We start from the raw sequence: 14,173 nt of genomic DNA, 5'->3' as shown, positions 1-14,173 counted from the left end.
CTGAATACGTGACCCTGAAAAATACTCTCAGAAAGATATAGATTTGACATTTGCTCAAATGGTTGTTTAAAAGTAATGAAATAACAGATGGACTGATAGTAAAGGCAATGTTATTGAACTTTAAAGCTGGCAGTAAAATAAACTTTGTTATTTGGCATTAAATTCTGTGTGAAGACTGCCATACTGTTGAATGAGCTTTTTTTTAAAAAAATGTGCAAGTCCATCCTGTTGATTTTTTTAGTAAAACTATCAGTTTTAAAATTTACTAAATACAGTAGAATGTATTTAGTAAATTTCAAAAATTATTACTGCCCAAATACTGAATGCTTGACAATTTTAAATTATTAGTATTTTGGATCAAGTTTGTAGTATAGGAAACATAATTTTCATCTTTCATTAGGGGTGATTCCATCTATTTAAAATAAAAACCCTTCCAGTTTGACTTTGTACATTGTCATGTTGTCTTGAATGTTTTGAACATAAACTATAAAACAACTGTAGCCTTTACTAGAGAACTCTGGGGTGTAAGAAGCACGGATTAGATTTCATACCTTTTCTGCAAGCAAGCTTCTGTATTAGTATGAATTGGCCTGTCTTTTCACCAGAGGTGACCGTATTGGTCCACTCACAGCATTGAGTCCAGCCCTGAGGTTTTTCCAGCACAATGAAATTTTGCTCCATTGTGTGAATATAATTCTGCTGAACACCGTCAGTGCTGAGAACTGCAGTGTCATCTTCCATATGAGAACTAGCCAGCATTGCAGGCAGGTTGCTGCAGTGCTAACGTTCTAATCTAAATGATTTCTTTTTCATAATATATCTTGAAAACACAAAGAGAAAATTCAATAATTAACCTATTTGCATAACTACCACAATGTAAACTAAAATAAAATGTCAAAACATGAATGAGGAATTATCCAGCCATTGGATTGTGATGCTGCCTACCTCAGGAAGGAGAAAAATTCCAAAGGATGTACCTTGATCTTCCAACACAAAGTCAAGGATTCATTACCTACAAACCAGGCACTGATATCCAGAGCTTTCCATACTGATAAAACCTCTGTTCCTTTTGCTGCGCAAAACGGAATTTCACTCATACCAGCCACGCATACTGCAAAGAAACGTGCACATAGAAAACAACTTCAAATACCATAGAAGTTCCACTCGATCCACCAGTAAATGGGAAAAAAAAAATCAAACAGAGCTTGTCTTTTTTTTCTTCTGTTTTTTTTGTTTAAAATATAACAACGGTTTCTCCATCCCTGCTTTGTCAATTAAATCTTACATGCAATAAAGAACTGGATAGCTAATGCAAGGAGTAGTCAGCATATATTTAATAACAGTTTCTAACTTTTAATTTTCTTTAGTTTAACTACATGTTTTTCCTGATGGTAGTACCAGCTTTTTTGTTTATTCTATTTCCTGTCTCTAAAATAACTGGGATGACTTATTGTAAAAGTAAACATGAATATTTTTATATATTCTTCTCAGCAAGGTATTTGAAAATAACATGTTTGTAGTCTGTAATCCTTTTCCTCAATTTTGTTGTTGTTGATGATGATGTTGTTGTTGTTAATCAGATGCACCTGCCTATTACCACAGTGGAATCTGGCATCCATCCAGTCTATTTTTGCTGTGCTCACCACATTGAAATGTTGCTGAAAGCTGAGTTACCACTTGTCTTTTCAGCCTTCCACATGTCTGGTTTCACTCCATCCCAGGTAACTGATGAAAGCATATCAAAGTATCATCAACTTTTTGACTTAAAGCCACAAAATCAAGTACATTCAGGAACTACTGTGTTTTTTCTATACAGCATTTATGTGGTGGTTATGAAACTGGGGGTAAGAGATGGTATTGAATGCATAGTGACTTAGAGCATCTGAAAATAGAAAGCAACTGACTTTGGTAGAATAATGAGAGTGTACTGCAGCTGATGACACGTTCATGCAGACAACTTGATAAAAATAATATATACTAAAACCTCAGATTTATCATTAACGATAAATAGAATATCTTATTCCCTGGAATAATTTTCTGAATTTTCCATAGGAGGGAAATGAGTAATTTGGGATAGGTGTATAATAGGAAGCAGTTCAGGCGATATTAGAGCAAAATTGTATATGAGCTACCATAACTATTACAATCAGGTATCACTCTATTCTTCTATATTAAAGAGATGTTACTAAAGAAGAATACTTATCCATAATGTTAGCTTTCATTTTACCTACTTACTACAACTCTTTGATAATATGGGATGCTATGTATAGAGCATTACTTGTAAAGACTACAGTCATGATGAAGCATAAACAGCTTCATGCAATAATGAGTTAGATTGCCAATGCAAAGGATCTCTCACCACAGTAAGAAAGCTTATTGCTGCTCCAAGGCAAGAAAAATATTTTTCATCTTATGCCTTCAAAATTCCTTTTTGCCACAAGATTTGCAGCTTAAGAGACTTCTTAATGGGGGCAAATGCCAGTGTGGTACAGATATGGCTTAAAATAGTCACCTTGGGATTTGGTCTTTGAAGAGAGACGATTGGCAGATGAAGAGCATTATCTCAGCATAGGAATGAGGTACTTGTAATAGGGTTCCTGTTTTGGGGTGGGAAAACACACAGGAACAGTCACTCCTTCCTCAACTATTCTTGTGTAAGTTTTACTGTTTACTTTTTTAATTGTTTGCACTCAATTAATAATAGACTAGTTATTGTTCTAAACTGCTGACAAGGTTTTTTGTTTGGGGATTTTTTTTTTTTTATTGAACGTGTTACTGAAATGCCACTGGTGGATGCCACTGTATCTTCTGTGTGATTTTGCAGTTCTACCGCAGGACTAAAAACATAACAACCCTGAACTGTGAAAACAACTCTGATGTATTTAAGTGCTTGTGTGCATTAATAAATACCTGAAAACAGATTTAATGCCAGAGTATGGCTGCTGTCATCTAATTAGAATCTTGGTACTTCCGTGGCTGCATATTTTTAAACACTTTCAGGACTGATTCGCAGAAGATTTGTGCTCTAGAACTAAATGAAATGTGCTGTACAAATCTTAATACATTGTGATTTAGAACTGGAAAATGGAATCCCTAAGTGTGTTCCATTCCCACTTCATTAAATGAAAATGTGTCTTAGGGAAGGGCCTAACATTCATTCATAAGGCAAAGAACTACTTTAATTTTAAAGGAAAATCCACATTAAACACACCTTCATCACCCTCATTACCCTTTAGGCCACATTTTTAAAAAATCTTGAAAAAATTACCTTTGCTTTCATTGGACTTTGAGTTTTATGTCTCAAACTCAGGAGTTGTCAGAATATACTCAGATAAGTGAGATGCATGGATGCAGGGTGTAATGTTTAGCAGAACTCACTGGAAGTCTATTCAGAGGCTGTGATTTAAAAAATGGTGATTCTTGGCTTCTTTTGTACTTTATCCCTTTTATTTTCATAAGTAGGGTAATGTTACAGGAAAAAGCGTCTATAGTATAGAAAAGTTAAGAGAAAGCTGATCAATTATGACTGAATGTCTACAGCAATTTAATTGTATATAATTTCATTTTCATCTAGATTTGTCTGCAATGGATAACTCAGTGTTTCTGGAATTACATGGACTGGAATGAGATCTGTCACTACATTGCTATATGTATTTTCCTTGGTCCCGATTATCAAATATATATGTGTATTTCTGTGTTCAGACACCTACAGCAAGACATCCTGAAGCACACTGAAGCCCAAGATCTCCAGGTTTTTCTTAAAGTAAGGGTTTCTTTTTTAATTTTTCAATTGCTGAAGGGAAGCAAAGCACTCAGTACTGAAAATATATGTGTTACTTTATCTGAAGCTCTTACTGAATTTCACTTATTGATTTTAAGTGAGTGAAATAATACTTTAATTTTATTTACTTCCTGGCAGGAGATTGTGGTATGGTATTTTCCAGAGAATAGCTTTCCTGCATTTTGTCCTGATCAGTTCCATTTGTAAGCAAAGTAAATAGCCACATTAAGTCATGAGGGCATTTGATTCAGTTCTCTCTATGTGGCCCCAATCTCATTAAACTAGATGTTCTCCAGAAACATGGGTTTCCACAGTGGTCTCCTACTGAAGCTTGAAGAGATGTGGCACAAAGCTCAGTGAGCTGTTATTTTGAACAGATGCCGATTACTGTACAACTAGCCTCACAATTTCATATTCTTTGCCATATTATAAATTACTTTCGGTTATTGGATTCTTTTTGCAGGGTACTGCTTAGCTATAGATGCAGTCATGAATAGATACAAATATTTGACTTTTCTTCCCAGAGACATTTTTGCTTTTTTCTCTGGTCTTTTTTTTTTTCTCCAGTCAAAATTCTTTTGAGAGTTATATATCTGCACCGTAATCTGTCTTAACAACAATAGTTTTCTGACTAGTTTGCATCCAACTTACATATTCTTAAATATGAATAATATGTCAGCTCAATCATTTTCCTTGAAAATTTTTGCTACACAGTCTAATGACTGAATTGTTTTGTTTGACCTGGTTTTGGTCAATGTAGTTTAAAAACTACTTCATCTTGATGGCATTATTGGGATAGTTTATGTAAATTATAGAAGAGAGAATTTGTATGTTGTCACCTACAGTATAAAGAGGCCAAAGATTTGACAGGGTACTGTTAAATTAATGAGAAATACTGTATATTAATGCACTACTGGAGTATTTACAATTCATTGAGTGACTACTGCAGAAAAAGAGGCGTTAATAGCATACTTAAACTGTACTCTTGCTTTTGATAGCTCTTAATTCATCTAAAGAAAAAAAAATTATTCTGTCATTGTATTCATTCAATTTCAGCAATATTATGGGCTTCATGTGAGGTTACTTGGGTTTAATACTTGCAAAGGCGTTAGTCAGCTGCCCTTTTATTGAAATAACCAAATTCAGTTTCAAGTTTTAGCCTGTTTCCCAGCACAACATTCACAAATTTGGATTACTGTAGTGGAGCAATTCTCTTAGAAGTGAAAGTATAAACTATTCTGAGAACATACGAAGTTAAAAAAAACCCACAACACACCTACCGCCTTTGAATATTCATTTTATATTTTTTTTAATGTAGTGTCACATCTTGAACTTCATACTAGCAGTGGTCATTTACTATACGAACAAGTCCTCCTGCCTATTTTCCTTCCAAGAACCAATAGTACTTTGTTTCTAAGCTTCTAACATGCTTTATATCTGTAATGAAAAGATGATGATTTGACAGCAATACACCTTTGTTGGTATTATCTAATAAGTAGTTCCTGCTAGCTATTAAAATTAAAACCAAATATTTTCTTCTTAAAATATAAATATACTTTCATTTGCACACGAAGAAAGAAGTTGGAGACAACTTTGCTGTCAATTCAGGTGACATGATGCCTAAGCACTTAAAACAAGTAAAACATTCACCTTTTCAATGTGTCCTTCTAGTGATAAAAAACAGATGACCAAGAAGAAAGTAGACATAATGAATTGTCCATGAACATTTTTTCCCTTTTTCTGGTTCTTTCTGTTGGCTGAGATGAGTTACTAGCAGTTATGATCCCTTTGAAGTATCTTGAAGTTTCAGCATTGGTCTTTTATTAATCCTTTCATGGAAGGATGAAGGTCCATAGCTTTGTGATTTCCACATGTGAACCCAGAATACTGTAACCTGCCACCTCAGTAAACCCATCTTGACTATCTTGGTTTCATTGGTTTCATTTGGATAAAATAGAGAAACTGGGGCAGCAGATGTTCTCAGGAGAATTCTACTTAGCAGAGATGCACAGTCAATAGACCAGCAGATGCAACGTGTGTCCACAAGGGCTGTCTGGCTCCGGAGAGCTTTTTGCAGCACATGCTGCCAACAGTGGTAATACCGCTTAGTAGATAGTGGGCACACAAGTTGTTCCAGTTCAAAGCAGCAACAAATTCAGCCATTTTAGCTAGACTGTTCTTCGGGTTCCTGCTTTCTGCGGTGCATCCTCCTTCTCCCTCTAATATAGTAGCCACGAGAAGGAACATGGCCTGTTCGTTTCTTTTTCCTGAGGGCACCTTCTTTTACTCTGTGTTTTGGAATTAGTAAGAATTAATCATTTGTGGTGATGCAGAAGTGTTTATTCTGTTTTTATTTAAGCACTTGATAAAGATCTTTCTTTATCATTGAGTTTAAAAATAAGTATCTACTGTTACTCTCCTGGTTTTATTGAAAATCTCGTTGGACATAAAAGCCACATTAACAAACTTTTAACATGCCATGTGCTGGTATAGAAATCTTTTAAAAGAATATTTTAGTACCTGGCTTTGCCTTCTTAAAGCTTACTTTGTTTTCCTTAAAAATTTTCATATGGTATGCTCTCCAAAAATGAGATGAACAACGTCCACCTGAAAAAACTATTTGTTACCAAGACTGTAATTGGAAAGAACTGTCTGGAAGCAGATATTACCAATTCTTTATTTCTAAATGAAATGTAATAAAATGTGTGTATTTTAAACACCCAGGCTGTGACAAGCAGAACAAAATGAGCTATCCTGAGAAGCTTGGAATTCATTACATTTGAGTTGTGCATCTTTTTTCCCTAGCTAATAAATGTTTTCTGTGTGTATTTGTGCAGGAAGAAGCATTCCATGGATTTCGAGTGAGTGATTATTTAGAATACATGGAAAGCTTGGAGGCGATCTACAGACCTATGCTGCTGAAAGACATGAGGAACATAGGAGTGCAGAATACATAGATGAAGCAAACAAACACTTTATTTTCCAGTTTTGGTTACATCCTTTAAAAGGATGCTGATTGATTGATATATCAATCTCACCTAAAATAAGTCAGGCTGTGTAAATGTACATACTATAAGATAAATAGGGTTTTCAGAATACAGTTTTTGCAAAAGGACTTAATCTAAGTTTGATGACCTGAGATACCACATTTTCCCAGACAGGCTATATGCGCAGCCTCATTTTCAGTTAGCAGAAGGCAGCTTCAGAACCCACCTGTAGGATGCTGAAGTGTCTTCCCTAGAACGTAAGTCTTCCTTATAAAGCCTTGAACCTGTTCCCAACTCATTGCATTATTGTCATCTCCTTGTAGCACAGTCCTAAAACCTTCATATTTTGCTAGGGTCTGACAAAGTGATTTTTCTTAGAAACAACTGCTAGTGTGTATTCATATGCATGAAAAGTCAACAAATGAAAAACAAATTCCCTGTACACAGCTGTTCCGATTTTGCGGATAAGGTTGAGAAAATGGGATGTTCAATACATGCAATAAAAAAAAGACTGATATTCCTGTCTTTTTTTAAAATAAAATAAATCGTTTTATGACATAAAACATCTATTTGTAACATACACTCCCTGTCTACATAAGTGAATGAGAAGTCCTTGAGTGGCCTACTTTTCATATCTCTGGAAAATAATCGTTTTTAAAGATTCTGGTTTCATTCAGACAGGAAAACTAATAAGAAGCTTCATCTGTGCTTGCCTTTCATCATCAATGAAAAGGAAGAATTAAGGCTGTTAGATATTTCTAACACCAGTGCAGTGTAGGTAAAATTTCAACATTGTTGAAGTTGACCGAAATTCCCAATTTCAAAAGAAACATGGTTTTCTTGAGGAGCACTGCATCCCATTTGCTGTAAGGATAGGTTTTAGGTAGCAGTCAGTGGGCAGCTGAGGAAACATTCTAGCAGCTTTCTTTTCCATATTATATTATATCATTGTTAAATATTATTTAAGAAATCAATATATATTTGTGCATCAAGTAATAGCTGTTTTTCGAATCCAAATTTCAAAGCACCCACCATGATGTTGAGTCAATAAATAATATTCAATTGGATGACAACATATTCCTAAAATGAATACTACAGTTGGCTTGTCAAGAATTAATAAACACCTTTGTATTTATTGAAATTATGGCCAATAAAATTATAGTTATTGGCAAGCAGGAGGACTTCCTTCAGTATTTGCAAGTAATCAAAGGATATATATGGAAAATGACGGGGTATCCTGTGGCCATTTAATATTTTTCATACAGTCAATCAGATCTGCATCAAAATTTCCAAAAAAGAAAATATCAGGTAGAAATGTAACCTTTACAATGCCCACATGAGGTTAGATGAAAAGTAGACATTTAGGATGATATCTTACTAACTGCAGAAATTCATAGTCACATGGAAAGAAAATCTAAGATTAGAACAGTTATTAAAATTTATTCTCAGAGTTGTTATACTAATGTCTTGAAATGGAAAAGGAGAAGTGTGGTCTGTTTTGGTGCATCCTCCCCATCACCAGCCAGGCTTCCTCTCCTGTCTCCCTCACGTACCCCCCCCCCCATAGTATTTATAAATTGCTTGTTCTTTTCATTTTGCAGGATTTTTTTTTTTTCCTCACTTCTGTATTTTGTTGGCCTCTTCTGTTCAGGGCTTTTAATCTGGACTTAAAGGTATTCTCTCAGTAGACACACTAATTCCCATTTCTCACAACCTCTACTCTACTCTATTTTTTTCGTTCTCCTCTACAAGAGGCATTATAGTGATGTGTACTTCTATTTGTTTCTTATATACTACCTCACCAGTAGAACTTTATGATTTGAAGCTCTGTTTCGTGAGTTGCCCAAGTTCACTGTCTGAGTATTCGGAACGTTGAAATAGTTCAGACAGTGGGATTAGTTCAGCCTACAAGGCTTAGAGACTGGCTTGGAGCAAAACTTTTGGGAGCATTTCAGAGCAGTAGCATCCATCCATGAAATGAGAGACGCTTGCCTGCTTTTTCTCCTGTGCTACACTAGGTGCAGAACTGGCATTTGTTGCATGCTGGCCCACAGCCTTCCCCGCAGAGTAACAGTACTGATGTTTTATAATATTCATTCATCCATACAGGTAGTTTTAACTGATGATCTCTGACTTGGGGTCTGAAGGCTGGGTTTGTCTTTTTGTAATTATTTCACAGATGATGTCTTTTTCTAGATTATCTATTAAGAATTTTATGGTGCATGATAAAGTTTGACATTAAAAGGCCCAAGGGACCTCTGGATAGTTTCTAAAACTGGTACATAGCTCCTTTTGGGTGCCGTGAAGAAACTCACCAAGGAATCCTACCCGTGTATTGTGAGTTGACTCACTAGCAGCTGCTTAGGCAGTGACTGTCATTTTCTCTTCCTGTCTTAGAGGTTGGAAGCAGTCTATTTTCGGAAGTATTGCAGTCAGTAGGCAAATCCTAGGTGAAAGTTGACTTAATGGCTTTAGTGGAGATTTTGCTTAGAAGGCTTCATCTCTAGACATCCTCCTCCCTTCTGTCCCCTTTATTGCCCTTTATTAATGTATTTTTTCAAACTGTGTCCTTTGAAAAAAATCTTTCAAAAACTCAGACTTAACACAGCCACGCTGTCATCTAGCCCAGCTTTGATCAAGACTTATCCAGCACCTGGATTTACAAAGTCTTTCCACAAAACTGCCTTGACTTTCATTTAAGTTCTTAAGATCCTCTATTGGAACCTAGCGTCACTCACTAATGGCACATTCAGTGATGGCATCTAAATAGGCTTTGCAATTGGATGAAGTAGAAGTTCTATTCCATAAAAAACAGCAAATAATACTAGGTCATTACTTACTTTGAGAGTACAAGAGATTCTCTAGTGTCATCAGTATCAAGTTCCTAAACAGGTTTTTGAAAACAAGATTATTTTTGGCTTAGTCTTGGACAATAAGTCTATTCTCACCCTGAGATACTCATTTTCCCCGAGTAAATTTGCATAAATAATTCTGAAGTTTCTTGAAATTCATGCTTCCTCCTTCAACCACCCAGAGTTTCTGAAAGGCAAATACTGAATGTATCTTTTTGTTAGGAGATCTGTCCTTTCTTAGGATTTCAGTTTTGTTTCAGCCAAAGTAATAGTTGTACTACTTCAATTTAGAGTGAAATGCCCTGTTCCTGCAGTCACCTTTAAAGAGATTTTTGGTCTTGGTAATTAGTTTGCATAGAAAGTTGGTAAATTGCCCTGTACCTTGTAATATCAGACCCTTAGTACCTTGTAGTTTCCAATGATATTGCTTCTTCATCAAACGAAACAAGATTCAGCTTCTCTAGCAAGAAGTTACTTATTATCTGTATTGTTATAGGAAGAAGTCTTTATACTGTGAAGTGTAAGTAGCCAGCATAATTGGTCAAGACCCTGCTATAACTAGTTTAGTAACTAAGCAGTATAAATTCCCCAAATGCATCCTAGTCATGCAGGCAACATTACCAGATAATGTTACATAGTGAAAGTTAAGCATTAAGCACTTCTTTATTTAGTTAAAGAAGTAGGAAAAATATTATGTTTTACCAACACCTGCGATAACATTTTCTTTACAGAATGTCTGGAATCTCAAAATATTTTTATTAGAATTTGTGATATAATAAATGTTTTAGAAGTCCAACAGAAACCACAAATGTTGAATTTAGACTTATCCAATATCATTGTAACATTCCTGTGAGGCAAACTAAACATTACTGCAAAGTTCTTGAGAAACAACTTCACTAGTCAAAATGTATGTGTGAGCACAAATTCAAATTATAAAATATATTAGAACCTGCAGTGAAATTTCTGTAATTATATGCAACCTAAGGGTGAACACTGACAAAGGTTTTGCCACTAATTTCTATTTTCCTGACTCTGCATTTTGTAAGTTCATGGGTTTAGCTTTTTTCCCTGTTTAGAAAAAAAATGTTTAAAATATTTTTGGACTTTTGTGAACTGTGTTGGCTCACCTACATTAATAAAAGAGGATGACAAGTATGAGGAAAGAATTATGACAACAACTGATGGAACTAAGTACTTGCCTGACACCAGGGTCAAAGAATGCTAAGACTCCCATAAAATCCATTCTTTTAACCTTAATAGCAGTCTCTTTTTTTAAAAAAAATAACTTTTTTGGCATATATCTCAAAATAATCAAATGACAAACATCCAGATGGTGAATAACCGTAGAACACTAATATATATGTGTTTCTAGAAATTCTATACATTTTTAAAGTGACCATGGTTGATTAAGCTACCAATTATGAAGTCATCAGTTCCTTTATCAGCAGCAGACATTTGTCAGGAAAATTAGGTCTTGTGCCAGGCATTTGAGTAACCCAGGGACCCTTGCCATCTAAATAGCTGCCACTTTGTATTCCTCATCCCCCAACAAAGAAGAGAGAGGGACTGCAGAACTGACCCTTAATATCAACGACTTTCATCAATATTGCATCAAATCGATGCAAAGAGGTACAGTACACAATAATCAGGAAGATGAGTCGAATACTAATATAAAGCAAACAGCCTGAGTACCAAGTGCTGCTACTGACAAAAGCACTTTTTGCATTGCCTCCAGCAATTCAATCAGCTGCAGTTTCCCCATCAGCTACAATTTCGTACAGTCCACGTAGGTGCTGAGATGATTAATTAGAAATATTTATAAAATATTTAGTGCATGAAAATTCTATGTAAATGCTAGATCTTAATACCTGATAGTAATACAAAATTCCATTGTGCCCTATGACAGAAACAGGACACTGACACGTTACAAGTAGACTGAAACAGAGCTTGAAGTGATGGTAGGGGAAGCCAATGGCATGTTCTTTGGATCAACAACAGTCTAAAAACAAATGGCCATTTTAGCAACAGATATCTGAAGACATGCTCACATCTTGTATTACTTCTGGTTTGAAGACTCCCTCATCCAGCTTTGCTGGCTTATATATAAATTTCTCCCTTCACTCAGCTCCCCGTTTTGTTTTGGGGAACTAAAGTCTACTGAGATACAGACATTTTCTATCTCTAAATCTATTTGTATTTTTCTGGTTGCTTCTTCCAGCTTCTTTCTCCCTGCTTTCCATTTTGATTGCATTTACCTCTCTCAGGCTTTTTCTCTCTCTTGTTTTCAGCTGCCTCATTGTTCCCAATCCCCAGTGACAGTCCAAGCACTAAAGGATAAGAAGTGTTTCCTTGCTTGTACCTAAAATGTGTAACTAAACATCATTTAAAATAAACATAATGGGGGGAGGGGGGGATGGGGAAAACCAGCAAAACAGAAACACTAAATAAAACCCCAACTTAAAAAAATTGAGAAGCCAGTTGTAGGAAGACATGACCCCCCAAATAAGCTGTTAGCAGTCCTGACCCAGTCTCCCATTGGAGGGAGCTAAGCACTGCTGCCTCTGCCTGTCTGTCACATCCCCCTAACCATCAGCTGGGATGCCATACTGAATAGAAACATCCGTGTTATTCCTAAAAGACATGCGGTTTCCAGGCCACCTCCTTCAGCAGCCTCTGCAGTGTCTCAGCCTTTTGGGTTAAAATCAGTAACCTACAAAAACATTTTCCACCTGTTCATGTCTACCACGTTGCCTTTTGCCAAGTTATTTTACTTCTGAAAACTTTGAGTACCTATCTAAAAAAAATACAAGTAATGCTTACGTGCTTTTGTAAAAATGACAGTTCTGCAGGTGGAAACAGTTTCCCCATTACCATATATATAGTGTTCATGCAACAAGAGAAATACTGGCAGTGGAAGCAACTAGAAGGTTAGAAAAAAATCCTTTGGATCTGGTAGGAAAAAAACAGATCAAAGTTAAATAGTTATACTCTAAACTCTGTTTTCCACTGTTTTAAGATGTCCAACTCAAACAATTAGTAGGTCAACAGATAAACAGTCTCAGCTTCTCTAAACCATTTTGTGTTGTCTTAAAGTATCTTCTAGCTAATCCATAGCAATATTCCATAGATTTCAAAAGGAGCTAAGTTTGAGTAACATTAAAAGATCCTGGTAAATAGGCTGAATTTCAGTATAACGTGTTATCATTAATGACAAGAGATCACAACACAGAATAAAAGCAGAAACACTGCTGAGTTGACATTCACAAGGAAGTTAGAAAATGACAGCCTACAGGCAAAGCTGTGATGTCACATAACGCACAGTAGTAACACAATGCTTCATTGCCAATGTCTTTGCATGTCATCATCTCCGGCATGAGAATCATCCTTTATTGCTTGTCCAGGCAGCAGTAGTGAACATGTACTCGGTTCAATCATTTGCATTTTTGATACAGGGCTTCAAGGATGGCAAGAAACTTGGCAAGAAGAATGGAGTCAGCACGGGTAGAGTTTCAGGATACATGTGTTCTCTGTCCCTACTAAGAGCAATGCTCAGATTACAGCAGGTCCTTCACTCACTAGTGAGTTAGAGCAGCAGCTTCCCAGGGAAGGCAACTGGGAGTCTGTCAACATTTGAGAAAAAAGGTACATTATTGGCCATCGTTACTGAAAACCAACCACTGAAAGTGGTTACTTTAGGCTGCATTTCTTAAGGAAATGGACAGGTTCATTAGGCTTTTCCACACACCGGCGCAAGGGTATGTAACAGGAACTGAACCAGCAGAAACTGCAACAAAACCAGTGATGTGGGAGAAATTCTAACACCCTCTCTCAGAACATTTCCAGATGACCACAAAACTGATGGAGAGGTAAATAAAGACTGAGATAAATAAGTGCTGGAGATTGATCTGGGTCAGTTGGTGAAGCAGGCTAGTTAGAATGCATGCATTTTAATACAGCCAACTGCCAAGTCATATATCTCAACAGGGGCCAATCATCATGTTTACAACATGAAGGACTTTGTTGTGAAAGGACAGTGACAAAGACAAGTAAGTTTGCTATCCAAAAGAATCCCGTACTGTTGCAACAGAGAAATTTATGAGTTGTGGCTAAGAAATCAATCCTAATTTGTAAATGAAGAGACTCTTCTCCTCTATTTATAACATAGAAACATAGAATCACAGAAAAGTTTGGATTGGAAGGGACCTTTAAAGGCCATCTAGTCCAACCCCCTGCTGTGGGCAGAGACATCTTCAACTAGATCAGGTTGCTCAGAGCCCCGTCCAACCTGACCTTGAATGTTTCCAGGGATGGGGCATCTACCACCTCTCTATTCCAGTGTTGCACCACCCTCATTGTAAAAATTTTCTCCCTTACATCTAGTCTGAATCTACCCTCTTTTAGTTTAAAACCATTCCCCCTTGGCCTGTTGCAACAGGCCCTGCTAAAAAGTTTGTCCCCACCTTTCTTATAAGCCCCCATTAAGTACTGAAAGGCTGCAATAGGGTCTCCCCGAAGCCTTCTCTTCTCCAGGCTGAGTAACTCCAACTCTCTCA

The 14,173-nt window shown here is 36.4% G+C and overlaps 1 protein-coding gene across 1 annotated transcript in view; it reads left to right on the top strand.

Annotated features, from left to right (window-relative positions):
* Positions 1-7,326, top strand: part of TBC1D32 (TBC1 domain family member 32) — a 98,194-nt gene extending 90,868 nt beyond the window's left edge. Inside the window, exons 32-34 of the mRNA XM_075145744.1 lie at positions 1,581-1,721; positions 3,575-3,763; positions 6,619-7,326. Coding sequence (XP_075001845.1) covers positions 1,581-1,721; positions 3,575-3,763; positions 6,619-6,738 — 450 coding nt within the window. The 3' untranslated portion in view covers positions 6,739-7,326. The remainder of the gene's footprint in view (positions 1-1,580; positions 1,722-3,574; positions 3,764-6,618) is intronic.
* The last annotated feature ends 6,847 nt before the right edge of the window (positions 7,327-14,173 follow it).

This window comes from Calonectris borealis, chromosome 3, assembly GCF_964195595.1.
Source record: "Calonectris borealis chromosome 3, bCalBor7.hap1.2, whole genome shotgun sequence".
NCBI classification, from domain to species: domain Eukaryota; kingdom Metazoa; phylum Chordata; class Aves; order Procellariiformes; family Procellariidae; genus Calonectris; species Calonectris borealis.
This window is presented reverse-complemented; position numbering and strand designations above follow the sequence as displayed.